Consider the following 26,035-nt stretch of genomic DNA (forward strand, 5'->3'; position numbering starts at 1 on the left):
TGATAATTTTAATACTTCAGGGGTTCTACATGGTCTACGACCACTTGAAAATACACCGCACAGAAAGTTCATACAGTTATCTATCTGCAACTGACATAAAGGTCCTTCTTTAGGATGTTGCTCAACTCGCACTTTACATTCGCCCCTTCTTCCGTCTTGGCGAACAGCCTGAGATCCATCACGTACTTAGTCGTTTTGTGCTAGGTTCGTACTGATGACACCAAGCCTTGTCACCCGAGACGATTTTTTCCAAAAAAGACCGCTTTTTGCATTTCAATCAAGCCACAGCAGGCGTTCACGTGTTTTTGTTTTTGTTCGCTGGTCAAGGTGGGTGGCACAAACTTAGCATGCTCTTTACTCTTCTTCAAAACGTTTTGCGTAATTATCATTAATTTCCCGAGGGCATGCAGCTTTACTGTAAGATTAAATGATGATGGCGTTCTCTTGGGTAAAATATTCCGGAGGTAAAATAGTCCCCCATTCGGATCTCCGGGCGGGGACTACTCAAGAGGACATCGTTATCAGGAGAAAGAAAACTGGCGTTCTACGGATCGGAGCGTGGAATGTCAGATCCCTTAATCGGGCAGGTAGGTTAGAAAATTTAAAAAGGGAAATGGATAGGTTAAAGTTAGATATAGTGGCAATTAGTGAAGTTCGGTGGCAAGAGGAACAAGACTTCTGGTCAGGTGAACACAGGGTTATAAATACAAAATCAAATAGGGGTAATGCAGGAGTAGGTTTAATAATGAATAAAAAAATAGGAGTGCGGGTAAGCTACTACAAACAGCATAGTGAACGTATTATTGTGGCCAAGATAGACACGAAGCCCACGCCTACTACAGTAGTACAAGTTTATATGCCAAGTAGCTCTGCAGATGATGAAGAAATTGATGAAATGTATGATGAGATAAAAGAAATTATTCAGGTAGTTAAGGGAGCCGAAAATTTAATAGTCATGGGCGACTGGAATTCGACAGTAGGTAACGGAAGAGAAGGAAACGTAGTTGGTGAATATGGATTAGGGCTAAGAAAAGAAAGAGGAAGCCGCCTGGTAGAATTTTGTACAGAGCATAACTTAATCATAGCTAACACTTGGTTCAAGAATCATGAAAGAAGGTTGTATACATGGAAAAACCCTGGAGATACTAAAAGGTTTCAGGTAGATTATATAATGTTAAGACAGAGATTTAGGAACCAGGTTTTAAATTGTAAGACATTTCCAGGGGCAGATGTGGACTCTGACCACAATCTATTGGTTATGAACTGTAGAATAAAACTGAAAAAACTGCGAAAAGGTGGGAATTTAAGGAGATGGGACCTGGATAAACTGAAAGAACCAGAGGTTGTACAGAGTTTCAGGGAGAGCATAATGGAACAATTGAGAGGAATGGGGGAAAGAAATACAGTAGAAGAAGAATGGGTAGATTTGAGGAATGAAATAGTGAAGGCAGCAGAGGATCAAGTAGTTAAAAAGTCAAGGGCTAGTAGAAATCCTTGGGTAACAGAAGAGATACTGAATTTAATTGATGAAAGGAGAAAATACAAAAATGCAGTAAATGAAGCAGGCAAAAAGGAATACAAACGTCTCAAAAATGAAATCGACAGGAAGTGTACAATGGCTACGCAGGGATGGCTAGAGGACAAATGTAAGGATGTAGAGGCTTATCTCACGAGGGGTAAGATAGATACTGCCTACAGGAAAATTAAAGAGACCTTTGGAGAAAAGAGAACCACTTGCATGAATATCAAAAGCTCAGATGGAAACCCAGTTCTAAGCAAAGAAGGGAGTATATAGAGGGTCTATACTGGGGCGATGTTCTTGAGGACAATATCATGGAAATGGAAGAGGATGTAGATGAAGATGAAATGGGAGATATGATACTGCGTGAAGACTTTGACAGAGCACTGAAAGACCTAAGTCGAAAGAATGTCCCAGGAGTAGACAACATCCCATTAGAACTACTGAACGCCTTGGGAGAGCCAGTCCTGAGAAAACTCTACCATCTGGTGAGCAAGATGTATGAGACAGGCGAAATTCCCTCAGATTTCAAGAAGAATATAATAATTCCAATCCCAAAAAAAAGCAGGTTTTGACAGATGTGAAAATTACCGAACTATCAGTTTAATAAGTCACAGCTGCAAAATACTAACACGAATTCTTTACAGACGAATGGAAAAACTGGTAGAAGCCGACCTATGGGATGATCAGTTTGGATTCCGTAGAAATATTGGAACACGTGAGGTAATATTGCCCCTACGACTTATCTTAGAAGAAAGATTAAGGAAAGGCAAACCTACTTTTCTAGCATTTGCAGACTTAGAGAAAGCTTTTGACAATGTTGACTGGAATACTCTCTTTCAAATTCTGAAGGTGGCAGGGGTAAAATACAGGGAGCGAAAGGCTATTTACAATTTGTACAGAAACCAGATGGCAGTTGTAAGAGTCGAGGGGCATGAAAGGGAAGCAGTGGTTGGGAAAGGAGTGAGACAGGGTTGTAGCCTCTCCCCGATGTTATTCAATCTGTATATTGAGCAAGCAGTAAAGGAAACAAAAGGAAAGATCGGAGTAGGTATCAAAATCCATGGAGAAGAAATAAAAACTTTGAGGTTCGCCGATGACATTGTAATTCTGTCAGAGACAGCAAAGGACTTGGAAGAGCAGTTGAATGGGATGGACAGTGTCTTGAAAGGAGGGTATAAGATGAACATCAACAAAAGCAAAACAAGGATAATGGATTGTTGTCGAATTAAGTCGGGTGATGGTGCGGGAATAAGATTAGGAAATGAGACACTTAAAGTAGTAAAGGAGTTTTGCTGTTTGGAGAGCAAAATAACTGATGATGGCCGAAGTATAGAGGATATAAAATGTAGACTGGCAATGGCACGGAAAGCGTTTCTGAAGAAGAGAATTTTGTTAACATCGAGTATTGATTTAAGTGTATGGAGTGTAGCCATGTATGGAAGTGAAACGTGGAAGATAAATAGTTTAGACAAGAAGAGAATGGAAGCTTTCGAAATGTGATGTTGCAGAAGAATGCTGAAGATTAGATGGGTAGATCACATAACTAATGAGGAAGTATTGAATGGAATTGGGGAGAAGAGAAGTTTGTGGCACAACTTGTCTAGAAGAAGGGATCGGTTGGTAGGACATGTTCTGAGGCATCAAGGGATCACCAATTTAGTACTGGAGGGCAGAGTGGAAGGTAAAAATCGTAGAGGGAGAGCAAGAGATGAATACACTGAACAGATTCAGATGGATGTAGGTTGCAGTAGGTACTGGGAGATGAAGAAGCTTGCACAGGATAAAGTAGCATGGAGAGCTGCATCAAACCAGACTCTGGACTGAAGACCACAACAACAACAACTAGAGAAGCTACACGGTCATCAATGGTATCTGTTCTTTCGAGAACAGTTACTGTCTTCATACATATATACAGTTAAAGGCTACCCAGCCATTGGCCTTCGTCTCTGCGAATGCGCACATGTTGCCCGAACTCTTATGGGAATCGTCACCTTAGTGTGGGCGAGTAATGAGTGGATGGGCAAATAGCTTTTAGGTACATTACGCATGTAAATTGTGGACAGTGGGGAATGTGGGTCTCATGGGAAGCGTGCAAGGGATAAGTCCCTGCAGTCGCGCTATTCATCTGTGTCCTCGGTGGCTCAGATGGTTGCTGTACAATTGTTGCAGTGGATAGTGTTTTGCCGGCACGGTAGCTCAGCGTGTTCGGTCAGAGTGTTAGCTGCCCTCTGTAATATAAAAAAAATTGAGTTAATCGATCAACAACGAACTTAATCGGGTGTCTTACGATGTCCGTCCCGAGCAGATGCAACGAACGAAAAAAAGGAGATCGATAGAGCGTCTGCCATGTAAGCAGGAGATCCCGGGTGCGATTTCCGGTCGGGGCACACATTTTCGGCTGTCCCCATCGAGGTACATCAACCTCTGCTGAGGGTTTCAATTAATTGTTTATTTTGTGTAATGTCTTGAGCACTTGATTTAGAGATGTTGCTCCATTGCGATTTGTGACTCAACAACTTTGGCACACTGCGGCTGCACGTCCACTACTGCCCACTACTTTGTCGAATGCGCATCTGTTGTTACAGTTGTCACTTCAAGCTACCACTATGATTACTGCACGAATTTCACTAGTACGCGAGAAATAAAATCAGTCTCGGAACCTTTTTCGGTGGACGGTGTGTAAACAAGGTTTGTATTGTACCGTATCCAGTGCACGTGACTTTATTCCCACTTGACGTTCCATTTACGTGTAACTCCAACAGAGTTTTCGTTCTTAATTTCAAAGCTGAGAGTGGCTGCTGAAGGTTCACGCCAATTTCTCTCCCCGCATCCTTCCTTTCTGTATTATTGTGGTTGGATTTTTATTCTGGATTCTACTGTGCCGTGTGCGGCGCTTTGCGCCTAGGTTGGCACTAGCTGTCTAGGTTGGCCTTATCTTCTCTCGACTGTGTTTGTGAGTTCTCTGTCAATGAGTGGTTTATCTGGCCAAGTTCGGGACTCGGAAACTGAAAAGAGCGTGAGGAGTGTGGCGGCCGCGTGTACTATTAGGACCAAGTTGTTGCTGGCCGTCGGGATATTGTCAGGTGCGGCGAATTGACAGTATGTTTTCCAGTAGTGGCCGTGCGAAAAGAATGTTAGCTGCCGCACGCCGCACGGCGGTGGGTAATTGGAGCACGAGCTGACTGCAGATAGAAATACACTGTATGTTAAATATGCCGCCGGACAGGAAAACTGACGTCGTTATTGCCAGTGTTTTGAGCTACCGTGTACCGGCGGGCACGTCGCCACGTTTTCTATCTTTCGTTCACCTTCAAGGGGCGCTAATTGTTGACTGATCTGTTTTGTACTTTCACAGGATATAAATTCCGCGGTTATGCACCGTTTGTGTGGTCTCAGTTCGAGGACAGAATGTGCTTGTTTGATTGACATGATTCCAGTTTACTACCCTCTCTGGTATGGTGGTGTTGATTTTGACGCTCATGAGTGCTGTGCTAACTGACTTGACTCTGAGGCTTATTTGTTCCTGGAAGTGCGTGTGCCAGTATGTATCGTGTTACTCGTTTCTAACACTGGCCTGTTCGTGACTGCAGTCTCTGCAACGACGTGTGATTGAATAAATGGTCTCTAACATGGTAACCATGCATTTCCGGACACAAGTCCATAAGACCTTTTTTGTTCCGCATTATCTTATCGATCAATCCCTAGAGTTTGTACACGGTGAAAAAAATCACGTCGCATATTTGAAGAGAACTCTGAGATGGATGCCAAAGAACTGGATATAGGGACCCGCTGCCAGGGAACCAAACCGACTAAAAAATAAGGCAAATAAGGGAAGGAGCCGCTTCTTATTGCCTGTAATAATATGTACTGAGGCGTTGGTTGTTGTCGTCCTATTAAATATTACCTTGAGCATTGCCTGTGCTCCTGTTCCCTAAAATTGCACGCCATAGTAATTTCTGATTAAAGGTAATAATTTGATTTTTTTCCCTAAAAAATCTATGTGACTGCGCAGCGAGAGACAGAGAGAGAGAGAGAGAGAGAGAGACAGAGAGAAACAGAGAGAGGGAGAGAGAGAGAGAGAGAGAGAGAGAGAGAGACAGACAGACAGACAGAGAGAAACAGAGAGAGGGAGAGAGAGAGGGAGAGAGAAACAGAGAGAGGGAGAGAGAGAGAGAGAGAGAGAGAGAGAGAGAGAGAGAGACAGAGAGAAACAGAGAGAGGGAGAGAGAGAGAGAGAGAGAGAGAGAGAGAGAGAGAGAGAGAGAAACAGAGAGAGGGAGAGAGAGAGGGAGAGAGAAACAGAGAGAGGGAGAGAGAGAGAGAGAGAGAGAGAGAGAGAGAGAGAGAGAGAGAGACAGAGAGAAACAGAGAGAGGGAGAGAGAGAGAGAGAGAGAAAGAAGTTAGGTTATTTATTTTTTAAAATTTGGTACGTTTCCGACTAACCATTATTAACTCTTTTAACTAAAACAGATTTTTGTTAAGATTTTTGTTAAAATTTGGTGTGAGGTGGTTTTTGATTATGAGACTTCTCATCTTTTTTAAAAAAATTAATCTCAGTGGCCATTCCTGTATTTATTGTTTAAGGTATTACCAAGTCTGGTGCCCACTTCCTACCTCATACTAATACATGCGGCAAGAGTCACATGTTACTGCAATTTAAATTAATGTTGATATTGTGGCGATTTGTAACGGTGGGTCATTGTTTTTTGTAAGATGATTGCTTTTTGATAGTTTGCTACCTGTATGATATCGCTTCGCAAGGTATTGTCGTAAGAAATGGGGTCTATTAAAGTGAATTGAATAAATCTCACTTAACTCAATCAATAGCTCCACCCTTTGGCTATCCTATGGTCGCGTATCAGGCTTCGCCAAAAAAGCAAGTAATTTTTTGTAAAATTTGATAAAGCGTATGCTTTCTTCTCACTCCTTGACTTGCGTGCGACAAGGAACGAAATTTACACTACCCGAAACAAGAGAAGCGAGACACTTCATTTCTTGCCCAAACCCGACTGGGATCTGACGCACTGCGAATCAGCCAGGCGCAATACATTTTGCGGTGGGGAGCATGTCTGCACTACGCGTTACTTCCTACGCGAAACTGTTGTGCGGGCTTCTTTCGCTTTGTGTAAACGCAGCTTTAACCCCAGCACCACTAAGGGGATTGCCCGGAGTATTTGTTTTGTGTAATATATCTATTTGTTGGAGTGAAGAAGCAAGAATTTAGGTAGTTGTAGAAAAATATCTAGAGTATGTGCTGTCATGGTTTTATACATATTGTGAATTATTTAAATCTGCTTGTTGTTGTTGTTGTTATGGTCTTCAGTCCTGAGACTGGTTTGATGCAGCTCTCCATGCTACTCTATCCTGTCGAAGCTTCTTCATCTCCCAGTACCTACTGCAACCTACATCCTTCTGAATCTGCTTAGTGTATTGATCTCTTGGTCTCCCTCTACGATTTTTACCCTCCACGCTGCCCTCCAATGCTAAATTTGTGATCCCTTGATGCCTCAAAACATGTCCTACCAACCGATCCCTTCTTCTAGTCAAGTTGTGCCACAAACTTCTCTTCTTCCCAATCCTATTCAATACCTCCTCATCAGTTACGTGATCTACCCACCTTATCTTCAGCATTCTTCTGTAGCACCACATTTCGAAAGCTTCTATTCTCTTCTTGTTCAAACTGGTTATTGTCCATGTTTCACTTCCATACATGGCTACACTCCATACAAATACTTTCAGAAACGACTTCCTGACACTTAAATCTATACTCGATGTTAACAAATTCCTCTTCTTCAGAAACGATTTCCTTGCCATTGCCAGTCTACATTTTATATCCTCTCTACTTCGACCATCATCAGTTATTTTACTCCCTAAATAGCAAAACTCCTTTACTACTTTAAGTGTCTCATTTCCTAATCTAATCCCCTCAGCATTACCCGATTTAATTTGACTACATTCCATTATCCTCGTTTTGCTTTTGTTGATGTTCATCTTATATCCTCCTTTCAAGACACTGTCCATTCCGTTCAACTGCTCTGCCAAGTCCTTTACTGTCTCTGACAGAATTACAATGTCATCGGCGAACCTCAAAGTTTTTACTTCTTCTCCATGAATTTTAATACCTACTCCGAATTTTTCATTTGTTTCCTTTACTGCTTGCTCAATATACAGATTGAATAACATCGGGGAGAGGCTACAACCCTGTCTCACTCCTTTCCCAACCACTGCTTCCCTTTCATGCCCCTCGACTCTTATAACTGCCATCTGGTTTCTGTACAAATTGTAAATAGCCTTTCGCTCCCTGTATTTTACCCCTGCCACCTTCAGAATTTGAAAGAGAGTATTCCAGTTAACGTTGTCAAAAGCTTTCTCTAAGTCTGCAAATGCTAGAAACGGAGGTTTGCTTTTCTTAATCTTTCTTCTAAGATAAGTCGTAAGGTTAGTATTGCCTCACGTGTTCCAACATTTCTACGGAATCCAAACTGATTTTCCCCGAGGTCCGCTTCTACCAGTTTTTCCATTCGTCTGTAAAGAATTCGCGTTAGTATTTTGCAGCTGTGACTTATTAAACTGATAGTTCGGTAATTTTCACATCTGTCAACACCTGCTTTCTTTGGTATTGGAATTATTATATTCTTCTTCTTGAAGTCTGTGGGTATTTCGCCTGTCTCATACATCTTGCTCACCAGATGGTAGAGTTTTGTCATGACTGGCTCTCCCAAGGCCATCAGTAGTTCTAATGGAATGTTGTCTACTCCCGGGGCCTTGTTTCGACTCAGGTCTTTCAGTGCTCCGTCAAACTCTTCACGCAGTATCTTATCTCCCATTTCATCTTCATCTACATCCTCTTCCATTTCTATAATATTGTCCTCAAGTACATCGCCCTTGTATAAACCCTCTATATACTCCCACCTTTCTGCCTTCCCTTCTTTGCTTAGAACTGGGTTGCCATCTGAGCTCTTGATATTCATACAAGTGGTTCTCTTCTCTCCAAGGGTCTCATTAATTTTCCTGTAGGCAGTATCCAACTTACCCCTAGTGAGACAAGCCTCTACATCCTTACATTTGTCCTCTAGCCATCCCTGCTTAGCTATTTTGCACTTCCTGTCGATCTCATTTTTGAGACGTTTGTATTCCTTTTTGCCTGCTTCATTTACTGCATTTTTATATTTTCTCCTTTCATCAATTAAATTCAATATTTGTTCTGTTACCCAAGGATTTCTATTAGCCCTCGTCTTTTTACCTACTTGATCATCTGCTGCCTTCACTACTTCATCCCTCAGAGCTACCCATTCTTCTTCTACTGTATTTCTTTTCCCCATTCCTGTCAATTGTTCCCTTATGCTCTCCCTGAAACTCTCTACAACCTCTGGTTCTTTCAGTTCATCCAGGTCCCATCTCCTTAAATTCCCACCTTTTTGCAGTTTCTTCAGTTTCAATCTGCAGTTCATAACCAATAGATTGTGGTCAGAATCCACATCTGCCCCTGAAAATGTCTTACAATTTAAAACCTGGTTCCTAAATCTCTGTCTTACCATTATGTAATCTATCTGATACCTTTTAGTATCTCCAGGATTCTTCCAGGTATACAACCTTCTTTCATGATTCTTGAACCAAGTGTTAGCTATGATTAAGTTATGCTCTGTGCAAAATTCTACAAGGCGGCTTCCTCTTTCATTTCTTCCCCCCAATCCATATTCACCTACTATGTTTCCTTCTCTCCCTTTTCCTACTGACGAATTCCAGTCACCCATGACTATTAAATTTTCGTCTCCCTTCACTACCTGAATAATTTCTTTTATCTCGTCATACATTTCATCAATTTCTTCATCATCTGCAGAGCTACTTGGCATATAAACTTGTACTACTGTAGTAGGTATGGGCTTCGTGTCTGTCTTGGCCACTATAATACGTTCACTATGCTGTTTGTAGTAGCTTACCCGCACTCCTATTTTTTTATTCATTATTAAACCTACTCTTGCATTACCCCTATTTGATTTTGTATTTATAACCCTGTGTTCACCTGACCAAAAGTCTTGTTCCTCCTGCCACCGAACTTCACTAATTACCACTATATCTAACTTTAACCTATACATTTCCCTTTTTAAATTTTCTTAACCTACCTGTCCGATTAAGGGATCTGAGATTCCACGCTCCGATCCGCAGAACGCCAGTTTTATTTCTCCTGATAACGACTTCTTCTTGAGTAGTCCCCGCCCGGAGATCCGAATGGGGGACTATTTTACCTCCGGAATATTTTACCCAAGAGGACGCCATCATCATTTAATCATACAGTAAAGCTGCATGTCCTCGGGAAAATTTACGGCTGTAGTTTACCCTTGCTTTCAGCGGTTGCAGTACCAGCACAGCAAGGCCGTTTTGGTTATTGTTACAAGGCCAGATCAGTCAATCATCCAGACTGTTGCCCCTGCAACTACTGAAAAGGCCGCTGCCCCTCTTCAGGAACCACATGTTTGTCTGGCCTCTCAACAGATACCCCTCCGTTGTGGTTGCACCTACTGTACGGCCATCTGTATCGCTGAGGCACGCAAGCCTCCCCACCAACGGCAAGGTCCATGGTTCATGGGGGGTAAATCTGCTTATTATATTTAATTTAAGTGCGGGCAGTTTTTGCCCCTCTTTAGACATCGGTGAGAGAACTTCTCTCATTAAAATATTTCTCAACATGGCAGAAAGAAATGCAGTTTCTGGTTGTTGGTACCGGTGCATGGTGTTGCCATTGTTGTTTTGAAACAAATCTCCTTTGTTGTTCGAGCAGTTGTACATTACTCGCAGTTATAATAAAATGTCTTGTCACTATCAAAGGTTTCTCACAGATTAAGAGGTGTCAGATATAATAAATGAAGCAAATGAAGGTGACGAAAGTGATCCAGAAGAAGATGATACAGTTGTGACATATGATAGTGACGACGGTTCATTCCCGCGTCCGGCCATCCTGATTTAGGTTTTCCGTGATTTCCCTAAATCGCTCCAGGCAAATGCCGGGATGGTTCCTTTGAAAGGGCACGGCCGACTTCCTTCCCCATCCTCCCCTACTCCGATGAGACCGATGACCTCGCTGTCTGGTCTCCTTCCCCAAAACCAACCAACCAACCAACCATATGATAGTGACAGAGCAATTGAAAATGAGTCAAGTTCACGGAGTTCATCCCCTGATGAACACCATGCAGCTGCTTCCAGCATCATTGTTACAGCAAAAAGCGGCAGGGAATATATTACTGCCTCTTGAGGACTTTGCGGGAAGTACTGGGAAATAATATTTACATAGCTACAGTGAGTCGTATTCGGTGTGGAGAGCTTCTGTCCCTGATTAGATTTGATGATAAAGAAACAAGAACCAAAAGACGGAAGCAGGATAAGTTTTGCCCCCTTCGTGAAGTTCGCGACCAAACTGACAAAATGTTTGTGAAATACTAAATACCAGTTGCAGATCTAACGATCGATGAAATGCTCTCCCTGTTTCGAGGAAGATGTCCCTTTAAAGTCTTTATGAAAGACAAGCCTGGGAAGTATGGCTTATTGATTAGGATGTTATCAGATGCCCACACCTGGTATGTTCTGAAAATGGAGGTCTATGCAGGAAGGATGAGCGACCTGCCGAGGAACGGAGTGCAAAGGCAGTTGTTAGACGCCTAGTGAATCCACTGGCAGAAAGTGGAAGAAATATAACAACAGATCGTTATTATACATCCATAGACCTAGCCGAGGAACTTTACAATGATGATAAGTTAACTTCGGTGGGAACATTGAAGAGTAATAGAAAACACATACCAGAACAGCTAAAGAAGTGTTAGCTTCATGATATTACAATGTAAGCTTTCACGGCCGGTATTGTCTTCACTTAAAACTTCCGGGCTGATAGGCCGTGGTCGAAGTATAAAACTCTCTCCTGACGTTTCGTCTCCGACTGCGGGAGACATCCTCGGAGGTGCAGCGGCGAACTGCGAAGAGAACTCGAGGAAGCGCTGATTATATAGGCAGTACAGAGGGCGGCACAGTCGACCACGTGGCGCCGGCTATGAGATTGTCTCTGGTAATGCCAACATTCTCGATTGAAAGTAATCGATCGTCACGCTTGCGGTGCAGCGCTGACATCCAAATTTTATCCAGTTTAACACCTTCGACTTTCCTGTTAAAATTATTACGATGTTTATTAATCTCGATAGCCTCTCTATACGAGCGCGCATAATAATGCGAGGTTTTTGATATGACGCTCGCCTCACTGAATTTTATTTCATGATCGTCTTCCTGGTAAACATGTTCCGCTACGGCCGATTTAAGAATGACAAATCGACTGATGAAAGCGTCTTCATTTGGCTCCGACGATAAGAAGCTGCTTTGTAAAACAGAAGCGTATCCACCTAGACTTTATGGTTTACTCAAAGTTCATAAACCTGGGATTCTGTTGAGGCCAATTGTCAGCGCTATAGGCGGACCAACACACGAGTTAGCTAGACACCTTGCCTCAATGCTGCAGCCTTATGTTGGTAGGACGGACAGTCATATTAAAAATTCAGCTCATTTCATTGACAAGTTAAAGGAAACGAGCGTGGGCCAGGATGATATCCTCGTCAATTTTAACGTTGTGTCGTTATTTACCATAATTCCGGTAAACGAAGCTATCTTATGCATAGCGGATATTTTTGCTACCGATATTGTGGCATTATTCCGACACTGCCTCACCACAACCCACTTTCAATACAATAATGACTTTTATGAACAGATTGACTTTGGCAGTCCTCTCAGTCCTGCTGTGGCTTACTTATTTATGGAGACTTTTGAACAACGGGCGTTGCAGACTGCCAGTAAGAGACCAGCCAGATGGTATCGCTATGTCGATGACACGTTCATAGTATGGACACACGGAGCAGAGGAGTTGGATGCCTTCTTGACACATTCAAATAGCATTAATCCGAAAATCCAATTCACTATGGAGACGGAAAGGAATGGGCAACTGAATTTTCTGGATGTGTCTGTGATTAAACGACGGGACGGAACGTTGGGCCATAAGATGCATGGAAAGCCCACACATACTGATCGCTATCTACACAAAGATTCAAACCACCACCCTAGACAAAAGAGACGTGTAATGAAAACTTTGGTAGACAGGGCGTACAAACTTTGTGAACCTGTTTATTTAAAAAATGAGATTGAATATCAACGGTTAACTTTCGTGAAGAATGGCTATTCTAGCAAGGATATAGATCGAGCACTTCTCTCTAGGCAGAGAATCAGGAGTAACGACGAACAACAGTCGCCCAAGGGCGAAGTTTTTCTTCCGTTCATTAGTAAGGTCACAGATCACATTGGGAAAGTTTTAGGCAAGTATGGGGTGGAAACTATTTTCAGACCCACCAGGAAAATAAAAGAATTTTTAAGGTAGGCAAAAGATGCACGACACCCTTTGGCTAGACCGGGGTTATATAAAATTACTTGCAGTTGTGAACAGGTTTACATCGGTACCAAAAAGAGAAGTGTGAACACCCGTCTTGTTGAACATAAGAGGAATTGCCGCCTGGGTCACACGGATAAATCGGCCATAGCGGAACATGTTTACCAGGAAGGCGATCATGAAATAAAATTCAGCGAGATGAGCGTCATATCAAAAATCTCGCATTATTATGCACGCTCGTATAGAGAGGCTATCGAGATTGATAAACATCGTAATAATTTTAACAGGAAAGACGAAGGTTTTAAACTGGATAAAATTTGGATGTCAGCGTTGCACCGCAAGCGTGACGATCGATTACTTTCAATCGAGAATGTTGGCATTACCAGAGACAATCTCATAGCCGACGCCAGGTGGCCGACAGTGGCGCCCTCTGTACTGCCTATATAATCAGCGTTTCCTCGAGTACTCTTAGCAGTTCGCCGCTTTACCTCCGAGGATGTCTCCCGCAGTCGGAGACGAAACGTCAGGAGAGAGTTTTATACTTCGACCACGACCTATCAGCCCGGAAGTTTTAAGTGAAGAGTTTCATGAAAAAAATACCTCATATTCATTACTTTATTTATTGTATTTGTATAAGTTATAATGTTCCTGATAACTATAGAAAGTGTGTTGCAACCTAGTAAAGAAATTCCTAATTCATTAAATAATCAAAACGAAACAAACAAAAAATGTTAAAAAGTGAAAAGAATGCCAGGGCAATTTTTGCCCCCTCCCCACCCCCCATAGACATCCATGTGACAGATCCGAGCTTAGTGGTGCTAGGATTAAGGAAAGTTTCACTGTAGATAGAATGTTTACCACCCTCAACAAACCAGAAAAAGTTATAGGGATCCCACACTAGTAATAGAGTGCTCAGGACGTCAAACACACGGCAGTGCAGCTCCGCCTCGTGCTACTGTTGGTGTGAGTGGTGTTGACTGACCTCCCAGTCGCAGCTCTGCCCCGGCCTGCGCGCTGTCTGCGTCTCCCCTGGCGACGCACTGGTAGACGCCGCGATGCGCGCGCGTCGCAGCGGCGATGTGCAGAACCAGCGGCGACAAAAGGCGCGCGCGGCCGGCGGGCACCGACTCCGCGTTGTGCAGCCACTCCACGCTGCCCACGGGGGAGCCAGTGACGGAACAGTTGAACGTCGCCGCCTCTCCAGAGTTCACCACCTGTAAACACGTAACAGGCGACTCATTTAACACACCTCCCAAACAGCAGTCACATGAGCACATTAAAAGTTCCCCATCAAATACTACTCTTAGCATATTGTGAGCGGTCCCCGAATGGCCCGAATAGGACTGTGCCGGCGTCAGTCGGGCGCAGGGCGCCCGAGTCTGGCTCGTGCTGTGCGTGACAATTCGTAGCAGACACTCTGCTTCGTAACCTCGGTTGGAGACTATCTTAAACGCACGAGGGTGACTCAAATGAAAACCTTAAATTTGTAATAACAAATCGAAATTTCGCGCCGTTATGCTGTAAGTTGGTAAGCGTGCTACAAACAGCTTGCAGAATGGCCTGTAGGTGGCAGCATAGCGGAGATGCACACATACCGTCGCACATTATAAAGATGGCCGCGCCACTTGCGACTTGCACCAGGGAAGAACAGCGTTCTCTTATTCGGTTCTTGCATAGTGAAGTTGTGAAACCTATTGAAATTCATCGATGACTGAAGGTTCAGTACGGTGATGCATGTTTGTCGCAGGAGCAAGTCTACGAATGGAGATGGAGGTTCGCAAATGGTGTGACTTCAGTGGAAGATGCTCCTCGTCCAGGTCAGGCACAACGGGTTGTGACTCCACAGAACATTGCAGCAGTTGAAGCCATAGTGAAGGAAAAACCGCCGAGTGACACTGAATGACATTCCAGAATGTTTACAGATTAGTCATGTGTCAGGACACCACATTGTGCACGATGTGCTCCAGTTTCACAAAGTGTGTGCAAGATGGGTGCCACGGCAGCTGACTCCTGAAATGAGAGAACGACGTGTTGATGCTTGCGAAGAACTTCTTCGGAGTTTCGAATGAGCAGGTGATGGCTTGCTTGCAAGAATCGTTACTGAGGACGAAACGTGGGCCGCGCGGGATTTGACGAGTGGTCTAGGGCGCTGCAGTCATGGACTGTGCGGCTGCTCCCGGCGGAGGTGCGAGTCCTCCCTCAGGCATGGGTGTGTGTGTTTGTCCTTAGGATAATTTAGGTTAAGTAGTGTGTAAGCTTAGGGACTGATGACCTTAGGAGCTAAGTCCCATAAGATTTCACATACATTTGAACATTTTTTTAACGAAGTGTGGGTTCATTTCCACCAGCCAGAAACGAAGAGAGCGAGCAAGGAATGGTGCCATTCCTCATCACCAAAACCAGAGAAGTTTCGAATAGAACCATCAGCAGGGAAGGTTATGCTGACTCTCTTTTGGGATGAAAAAGGCGTCATTTTGGAACATTACATGCCTAGGGGGGACCACTGTCACCAGTGCATCATACACGGATCTCCTAAAAAATCATCTGCAACTTGCAATCAAATCAAAGCGACGTGGATTGCTGTCAGCAGGTGTCCTTTTGCGACATGACAATGCAAGGCCCCACAGTGCCCGTACAACAGTTGCAACAATCACAGACCTGCATTTTGAGTGTCTTCCTCATCCACCATACTCACCAGACCTTGCCCCAAGTGATTTCCATATGTTTGGACCACTCAAAGACGCAATAGGAGGAAAGAAGTTCTGTTCTGATGAAGAGGTACGCCACGTGGTGCATGAGTGGTCACGCAGACTACCAAAAGAATTCTTTTCTAAAGGAATTTATGCACTTTGTAAGCGCTGGAGGACTTGCATTGAGCGTGGGGGAGATTATGTTGAACAGTGATACAGCTTTGTACCACTTCTGCACAATAAATAATATTTAAAAAACATTTAAGGTTTTCATTTGACCCTCGTATAAGGACGTCTCCAGTGTGTCCCCATATAGTTACCAGAATCTGAACTGTCTGTAGTTCCCACTGGCCACGCTGCATCAGTAAGGGAATGTTATGGTCTGCTCACTCGGGACATCAAAGGACTGAACGGAGTGACTAAACATCCGATAATGTATTTCAAACTGCGGCATTCACCGCAGACTGGCAATGGAGTGGAACAGAATGGGACGTGAATGTCAAGGTTCAAATGGTTCAAATGGCTCTGAGCACTATGGGACTTAACATCTACGGTCATCAGTCCCCTAGAACTTAGAACTACTTAAACCTAACTAACCTAAGGACAGCACACAACACCCAGCCATCACGAGGCAGAGAAAATCCCTGACCCCGCCGGGAATCGAACCCGGGAACCCGGGCGTGGGAAGCGAGAACGCTACCGCACGACCACGAGATGCGGGCGAATGTCAAGGATTCGTGGTAAGAAAGTAATGATGTTGATGTTGTTAGGAAGAGTATGTAGTCTGCCAATATCGGGAGTTAATCCACTATCCCCACGCTAATGAATATTAGAGTAGTTTATCTTGTTCTTTTGTGTCTTCCTAATATTTATTTTAACCCTTGCCTTGTTTTTGTAACACTTTTCGTCGGTTCCACGAGCTTATTACTTTCCGTATAAGATTTCGCTTTCACAATACTTTTTCAAAGAAAAAAAATCTACACTATGCTCAAATGAAAAGATTAAGAAATAAAACAAAGTTTATAAAAAAAAATTGTTTTGAGAGTGAGAAAGTCAGCTTTGCTGGAGTGGAAAAATACAGTTGTTTTGAATGTTTTTTGGTACTTGGGAAAGGAGAAGGAACAATGGATAAGATAAAAAAGCTCTGCATAAACTGCTCGTGTAGAGTAATGCACAGCATCCTAGCTTGCGAGACTGGAAGATGAGCCAGACACGGAACGAATCTGCGCAGTTTCTTAACTAGCGAGACTGGTGCCCCGACCAGTCAGAGAGTAGTTTCTAGATGGCTTCCCACAATTGTTCAGGAAAAAATTGAGCTGGCCCCTAATTTTCGCCTGGGAAAATAGGATACGCATACAATTAAGATCACATACAGAACAAGAGTTATTCAATTCCCTCATAGGTAGCTCACAGGACTTCCCTCCGCTATGTAACTGACGGCTGCGGCCACAGGAATGGCAGCGGCAGCAAATTTAAATGCGGTAAACCTGTCAAATTTTAAGTACGGTGGACCCCTTACCAGTTGGGGATACCACAGAGGCCGGCCGCTGTGGCCGAGCGGTTCTAGGCGCCTCAGTCTGGAATCGCGTTGCTGCTACAGTCGCAGGTTCGAATCCTGCCTCGGGCATGGATGTGTGTTATGTCCTTAGTTTAGTTAGGTTTAAGTAGTTCTGTGTCTAGGTGTCTGATGACCTCAGATGTTAAGTCCCATAGTGCTTAGAACCATTTGCACCATTTTTTGATACCACAAAGAGGAAGAAAAGAGGAAGGAGGAGGAGAAGGGGTCTATGTATTGCCTTCTAAATACTGAGTGGCATGCTTGTATGCATACACTATCCAATCAAATCTATCTGGGCGCCCCTATGCAGTGCAGAATTGACCAACAATAGTTGCCACAAGAGGTGGTCCCAGCACTATAAAAGGATGCAGGGAGTTGCCAGCAGGGAGTCGGTAGCAGCAGAATGGGTGTGTCAGCAGAGCTCAGTGACTTCGAACGCGGTTTTATCATTGGATGCCGTCTGGAAACAAATCCGTCAGAGACAGATCTGGAACCCTTCTATAGCTGCACAAGTCGACTGTTGGCGATGTGATTATTAAGTGGAAACGACAAGGAACGACCACAGCGAAAACAAGAGCAGGCAGACCTCATATATTGGCGGACAGGGATCGCCGAGCACTGTGGAGTTTGACTGTAAAAAACTGCATGACATCAGCGGAAGGAATCACTCTAAGTCCCGAACTGCTACCAGCCGTCCAGCTACCACAATGACTGCGCATAAGGATTTAGAAAGAATATAATTTAATGGTCGAGCAGTTCCTCATAAGCCACACATAAAATCTGTCATACGTTCAGTCAGGTGCTGGAAAGTTTATTGGGGAATGGCAGCCCATTCTTCACGGAGTGTTGCACTGAGGAGAGGTGTCGATGTCGGTCGGTCAGGTCTGGCACGAAGTCGGCGTTTCAAAACAGCCCAAAGGTGTTCTGTAGGATTCGGATCAGGACTCTGTGCAGGCCAGTCCATTACAGGGATGTTATTGTCGTGTAACCACTCTGCCAAGGGATGTATTATGAACAGGTGCTCGATCATCTTGGAAAATGCAGTCACCATCCCGCATTGCTCTTCAACAGTGGGAAGGCAAAAGGTGTTTAAAACATCAATGTAAGCCTATGCTGTGACAGTACCACAGAAAAAAACAAGAGGTGCAAGCTCCCTCCATGAGAAACACGACCACACCATAACACCACCGACTCCGAATTTTACTGTTGGCACTATACACGCTGGCAGATGACGTCCACCTGGCATTCGACGTACCCACACCCTGCCACCGGTTCGCCACATTGTGTACCGTGATTCGTCACTCCACACAATGTTTTTCCATTTTTCAATCGTCCACTGTTTTCGCTCCACCAAGCGAGGCGTCGCTCGGCATTTACCGGCGTGATGTGTGGCTTATGAGCAGCCGCTCGACCATGAAATCCATGTTGTCTCACCTCCTGCCTGGCATAGTACTTGCAGTGGATCCTGAAGTAGTTTCGATTTCCTGTGTGATGGTCTGGATAGATGTCTACCTACTACACATTACGACCCACTTCCACTGTGCAGTATAACAGTGGGACATCGTGTCAAATGTTGTTCGGAAATGTAGAAATGTGGAATCTTACTGTTGCACCTCATCTATAGTTCGCAGTATTTTATGTAAGAAAAAGGGCTAGATAAGTTTCCCATGAGAAATTGTTTCTAAGACTGTTGATTCGTGGACATAAGCTTATCGGTTTCAAGGAAATTTACTGCATTCGTACGAGGAATATGTTCAACAACTCTGCTGCAAACAGGTGTTAAGGATATTGGTCAGAAATTTTGCGGGTCCCTTCTTTTGCCCTTCTTATATACAGGAGTCACCTGCCCTTTATTCCAATCGGTTGAGACTTTGTCGGTAGACGAGAGATTCGCGACAAATGCGGACTAAGTAAGGGGCAAATGTAGCAGAGTGCTCTTTGTAATACCGAAATGGTATTCCATCGGGAGCTGAAGAATTATTTATTTTCAACTCTTTCAGTTGTTTCTCTACGCCTGGGATGCTTACCACTACGTCTTGCATACGGGGCGCCGTACGACGGTCAGATGACGGTATTTTCGTACGATTCTCCTGCGTGAACGATTTTTTAAACGCGAAATTTAAAACTCCGGCTTTCCTTTTGCTAGCTTCTATTGCCACACCAGACTGATCAGTGAGTGACTGGATTGAAGAGTTAGATCCGTTTAGCAGGTTTACTGTTTTACGAAGGACGAGAATTTTCTTTAGTTCTCGGCAAGATCTCTTGCTAAGGTCTGACTGTGGTAGTAGTTGTACACTTCACCTACAGATCTTTTCACAGACGCACCAGTCTCTACTAAACTTTGCCTGTCGTCATTGGTAAGTTCTCTTTTGAACTGAGGGTGTAAAAACCTTTGATTGCTATTTTCCGAATTTCGTTGTTAAACCAAGGTGGGTCTTTTCTGTCCTTAATCCACATACTAGTCACGTAATTCCCCAGAGAACGATTTCCAATCTGTTTAAACCTTGTCCATAATTGCTCTATGTCCATCATACTGGAACTAAATGATGTCAGTTCATTGTCTAAGTGAGATGCTAACAACTGCCTATCTTCTCTTTCTAGCACAAACATTCTCCTGTTTGTAGCTACAAGGTCTAAGATATTTCAGTTCGTGACGTCTGTTCAAGCCAGTTTTCGGAAAACGTGTTCAAAAGTACTTCGTAAGATCGTCTGTCTGTAACTCCTGCAATGAACACTTAGACGTTGAAAGGTGGCTACACTGAGCCACAGCGACAGAGATCGCTAGAGAGCATTGTTCCGCCGCCTCCACGGGAAGTGATTATTGAGATGTCGTAGTGGGCAGTGCTTGTCGAGGACTCGTGGTAGTCAGTTCGTATTCAGATGTGCTAGTAGGGAGTGCTTGCTGAGATGTGATGCTGAAAGGTTCTTGTTGAGATGTGGTAATAGCGAGTCGGTGTGGAGATATATTGTAATTATGAGAGTGATTTTGGTCAATATATGAAGGTAACGAAACTTGATTTATTTTTCATTATTTCCATGTTTTAAATATTGTGTCATTACAGGTTCAGTCAACAAAGCATCTGGCTTGTGTTCTTGGATTAGAGTGTAATTGTGGTTCTCTTGAGTAATTATGGTATTTGTATTTTCTTTAATTAATTCAGTATAAATGGTATTTGAAATTCTTGTCTTTTGAAGAAGAACCGTGCCAGATGTGTACGTTGAGTCACACTCCCACACACAGAACAGTGATACTTGTGCTTTGGTTTCGTAGGTTTTATAGTTGCTGGGGACTTAATTAATTAATTAATTAATTGTGTTAATGAAAATTTCCATTTCATTCCTTGTTGTTGTTCTATGCAGTCAGATAGCGTAATAATACTAGTCAGGGCCAACCGGTACGAGACTTCGTAAACGGACAGACAGCTGCTAAAGCAAGAAATCAAAATCATTTTCATTACAATTAATTAAGCCCCCATGCACGTGGCGACCACTGCTTCGGATCGTCCCTTGGAATCTTCTGATTGTAAAAATAGTAGACAGTAGCATTGTTGTAGTAACTTGTAGTTTAGTAATTATAGTCTGTTTTGCATGTGTAGATTTGGTAATTGTCATTCTTATAATGGTATTTTTTCTCTGAATTTGATTTGTTGTCTTGTATACGCGTTTGACGATTTAGTGCAATTATTTCAATTGTTCGTTAATCGTGTTTGAGGGAAACATTTCGAGTGAATGGTATTGTTGATGATAAAGAGTCATTGTGTGTAATTTTCGTACAGTGACGAGTTTTGTTTGTTTTGTAAATGATTACGCGATCAATGAAAAAGGCAAAAATGATGAATAGTGAGAATGATGAAATTGTTGACATGGCGAACTCGCCAACACAAGAGAACAGTATGTTGAATAATGAAGTGGAAAACAATGTAATAAGTCGGGAAAATAGTCCGGAACCAATTCAAAACTTTTCACAATTAGAAAATTTTCAGAATTCGAGACTAACGACAGAAGATTCTGGAATAGTATCGAACACAGATGGCTATACAGCTATGACGAAGGAAACTGGTTTTGCGAGAAATGATAGGGGCGAAAAGAATTTCGAACCAGATCAAATGGAGCAGTTGATGGGTATAATATTAAATTTGGGATCTGAATTAAAAACACAGATGGGAACAATGGAAACACGAATGGAAACACGGATGGGAGCTTTGGGATCTGAATTAAAAAATGATATGGGAACAATGGAAACACAGTTTAGATCTGAATTAAAAACACAGATGGAAACAATGGAAACACGGTTAGATTCACGAATAGGGACTTGTTTTAAAAATATGAAAGATGAATTAAAGAGAGAAATCAGAGAAGAAGTACAACCAATTTTGAATACTCACAATAGTAGATTAGTTGCAGTAGAGATTAGACAAAGGGAACAGGATAGAGAACAGGAAGAAAGAGATCGCGTGATAGTACAAAAATTTTCAGAGTTAAATTTACAACGTGCACACGATAAGGAAGAGATATTTGAGAGAATCGAGGAATCCGTACCAAATGACAGAATAAATAACCTAACACAACAATATGAACAGTTAACTACCAAATGTGTCAACACTGAAACCCGAGTCGCGACACTTACGGAAGACGTAGGTAAACAGAGAGAAAAAATAGGTGACTTATCGGAAAGAGTTGAGGAAATTTCAGATAAATTGACAAATCTTAGTTTACATGGGGACAGAGATTCGGATGATACAGCTCCATTACCATTTGCAGAAACCGAAGAGTACCAGAACATAAATAAGCATGTTGAAAATCAGGGAAAGTTTAATGAACGCGTTAAAAGGGAAGTAGAGGCATTACGAAAGCAAGTCAAACAAATCGAAGGTGAAATTGTAGGAAAAGACAGCAGACGAATTTTAGTATCACAGATAGCAGAAGGGTTTGAAGAAAATAATTTGTTTCATTTACGTGATGCAACAAGAGAGCGCCAGGCGCGCGAACTTGACAATAATCAACATTGGGACTGGGACACACGCGGTAGATCTTTGTCGCCGCGAGGCGGAAGCTTTGACTGTGAACACTTCTTGACTGTTCGGAAATTTAAGATCTTTTGCAATTCTAGGAATGACAGACGTTCATGTTCATGGTTGGATCGATTTACGTGCGCACTTCCGCCAGATTTGCCACTGAGTCACAAACTGAAATTTATGTGCAGTTATTAAAGTCCTCAGGGGATTCACTACACTAAGTGAATATGTGCAGTAGCGATCACAGGGCCCCGAGCTGTAGTGGTGCTATTTCCCTTTTAGTTTTCTGCACCGCTGCCTACTCTTTCACTATTCTTTGCGTCTATAAAAACAACTCTTCTACTATCAATCTATCTAGACAGTAGGTAAAGAATAACCAGATTTGACTGTTTTACCCGAAAGTGACTTTGGAAATTACCGTTTGGACTTACTATATTTTCTGCAGCATTCATTCGTAGTTTAAACAAAATTTTACCTGTTTATCTTCGTGACAATATTACTTCATATGTTGACGACATTCTTATTGCTAAACGTTCTTGGAGTGAGCACAACAAAATTTTGGATTCATTATTACGTATTTTTGCAAGAGTTGGCATTACAGTGAACTTGGAAAAATCTGAATTTGGTCGTTCTCAGGTGAAATTTCTCGGTCACATTATTCCTACAGAAGGTATTCTTCCTGATACAGAGAAACTAGATGCTATTCGTAATTATGCTGTTCTTACCACAAAACGTGATGTTCGCAGTTTCCTTGGTGTCTGTAATTTTCTTAGACGCTTTGTTAGATTGGATGATTTGGCCACATCTCGTTTACACATTTCAGTTATGCGCACTTTGGTCCCAGAAAATGCTTTCATAAATTACGAGAAAATTGCTACTTCAGTAATATGGAAAAACGTATTCGATATGTTCTTGCCAAATGCAAATTATGTCAACAGGCTAAGCCGCCAACTGTTTCTCACAGAGCACCGTTGTTTCCTATCATTCCAGCGAAATTAAAAGACATGGCTGCAGTTGATTTGTTCGGTCCAGTGGTTCGTTCTACTAATGGTTTTGCGTACATTTTCGTAGCAGTGGAATTGACATCAAAATATGTGTGTTTTACACCTTTACGCAAGGCAACAGCTCGTTCAGTATCTAATGCTTTCATCAAACATTTTCGTAAAGAAGTTGGTCATGTTGATAAGGTTATATCAGATAATGGATCACAGTTTCGCTCTAAAATTTGGCTTCGTACTCTACGGCGTCGGAAGATTAAACCAATTTTCATTTCACTTTTTCACCCTCAGTCTAATGCTTCAGAGAGATGGATGAAGGAAATCAATAAATTGTGTCGTCTTTATTGTCATCAGAATCACAGAACGTGGGATCAGTATCTTCATCTTTTTCAAAACATTCTGAATGAACTTCCTAATGATTCTACTTCTTTACCGCCTATACTGATATTAAAAAATAAAGCACCGGTAAATCGCATTTCTGAAATCGTTCCTTTTCCGCCTTCACGGAAACTGCGGCATTCTGAAGTTGTCAACCTGGCTCTAAGAAATATTGCGTCTGCGGCTGCAAGAAGAGAGAAATCAGCTAAACATCCTGGTCGTTTAAAAATCTTGTCAGTTGGTCAGAAGGTGTTAATTAAGTCCCACCGTTTATCTCATAAAGGAAAAGGCTTATGTCGCAAATTTTTTCTGCTTTATAACGGTCCGTATAGAGTTCGCAAAATTATTCATGATAACACTGTTGAAGTAGAAACTCTTAAATCTCGGCGCTCTAAGGGAATACATCATATATCCAACGTAAAAATTTTTGTGGAATGACATACTTTTGAGAAACCAACAGCTACATGTAAACACGAAGAGAGTACAAGGATACCGCGCTGTGTTTTGGCAGCGGCACATACTCAAAGCAACAGTCAAGTCGGCGCGCCGCACAAGGCAGTCGTTAACCGCAAACAATCACTTTCTACGTCACGCGCCTACAGCTGATCGAGCGCTCAGTGCGAATGCACTGACAGACGTAAACAAATACACAGTCTAATTTCTCCGACTAAATTCTGTATAAAGCTATGGTGAGTTTATAAATTATGTTATTAACGTTCAGTATTTTTCAGGATACGGTTGTGTAAAATATTTAAGACCTTCAGGTAAATTCTGTGCATGTCCGACGTTAAGACGACTTACTATGGAGAAAATTTCAGGAAGAATGTAATTTCGAAAAAAAAGGTAATAAACTAAAAAGGGTAACTATTGATTGAGTTTATTTTTCAGGTAACATAATTCCACTTAGGTACGTACTTTAGACGTAATTTGCTGCTTGCGATTACGTGATTCATACTTTGTGCTAAATTTCATGTTCTATGAATTTACTTGTGAAGCGACGTGCTTGTGTACATTTGCTGATTTTGACAATTATTGATTAATGAACAGTGTTATTACTTGTGTATATTATGCATCGCTTGGCTGCTATGCTTTTTCACTGATGTCATATTTTTCTATTATGTGCCTGCTGTGCTTATTTATTTAAATTATAATTGTCACCTGATTAATTGTGCTGATGTGGTTAGATATGTAAATTATACTTGTGATTTATCTGCTTGCGCCTTCATGTGTACTTATTAAGATTACATATGAACATTTATTTGCTTATGTCGATGTGATGCTAATGACCTGTTTATTGTGTAAGGCATGTTTGCTGCTGTGCGTATGGATTGCATATTTACACATTTCTGTTTTGTTGTCATAACTACTCTTCAATCTAGTATATAGAAATGCTGATATACTGTGTACAAATATAGAGTTTAGGTTACACTGTGGTATTAATTATAGATTGTTCGCTTGGCAGAGCCTCGTTGTAGGGATTGTGCTGCATCCACTTGTTGACATTCTGTTCTCTACTGGTATATTTACTCGCTATTGCATGTTTTGCTTACGCTCAGTGCCTTATATTTTTAAGATAAGAAAATGAACTGCTATAATTCGACGAACGACATTAGTACAAGAAAGTCATAGAAGTCACAGGAGCTGAGGTTTTATGGAAGCTGTATAAATTTATGCTAATAGGAAGGAAGCTAACGACATGACAGACCAAAACTAGGTTTAGACCATTGACAGTATTACACTGCATTTTCGTGAGCAATTGAAATAGGAAGTGACACTTGACACAAAAAATACTCCACATGTTTGCTTCTGCTATGATTCTTGAAGTGGTGTACACACTGTGTAATATTATGATCATTCACACTCCGTGATCGTACTTAATTACTGAGAGTTATTCGAACTAAGTCTGTTAGAGGTCATGTATGCATTTCTTTTATTTAATGATGGACAAGGAACCAAAATGTATCTTGTAATTTATAATGAGTAGAAAATTTGGGTCAGATGGATTACACAGAGGTGTGTGTGGACACTGTGTCTTCGGATTGTATGGGATGATGAATTGGTTTGCACTAGGATTTTGTCTGTACTTGTTCGAGGAGACTGACTAGAGGAAAGAGTTGTTATGGAAGTGAAATGATATTGGTGCTGAGGTTTATATGTATCGACGTATTATTGAGGTATTGAGATTAGGTGAAGTTGATGATTATTGGAGTTTTGGTGGATAAGAGGTAAAGTAAATGAGGAGCATATTGTTTTGTTGGTTTATATGGAACAAGGAGGATGAAGATGGCAGACTAGAACACTGAAGTGGAAGGAAGATTGTCTATACACACACTTGTTAAATCACTAAGCAGTATATACTTTTTTTTGAGAGAGGAAGCATGTGCATATCTTGGCTCACTGACAGTTGTTCAGCAACCGTACATTTTGATCTGGCTTGGCAAACATTGGTCTTGACATGAT

The 26,035-nt window shown here is 42.2% G+C and overlaps 1 protein-coding gene across 1 annotated transcript in view; it reads right to left on the minus strand.

Annotated features, from left to right (window-relative positions):
* LOC126257762 (Down syndrome cell adhesion molecule-like protein Dscam2) overlaps nt 1-26,035 on the minus strand; it is a 381,956-nt gene that overhangs the window by 309,899 nt on the left and 46,022 nt on the right. The window contains exon 3 of the mRNA XM_049955588.1: nt 13,919-14,150. Within this exon, the coding sequence (XP_049811545.1) occupies nt 13,919-14,150 (232 nt within the window). The remainder of the gene's footprint in view (nt 1-13,918; nt 14,151-26,035) is intronic.

This window comes from Schistocerca nitens, chromosome 1 (assembly GCF_023898315.1).
Source record: "Schistocerca nitens isolate TAMUIC-IGC-003100 chromosome 1, iqSchNite1.1, whole genome shotgun sequence".
Lineage (NCBI taxonomy): Eukaryota > Metazoa > Arthropoda > Insecta > Orthoptera > Acrididae > Schistocerca > Schistocerca nitens.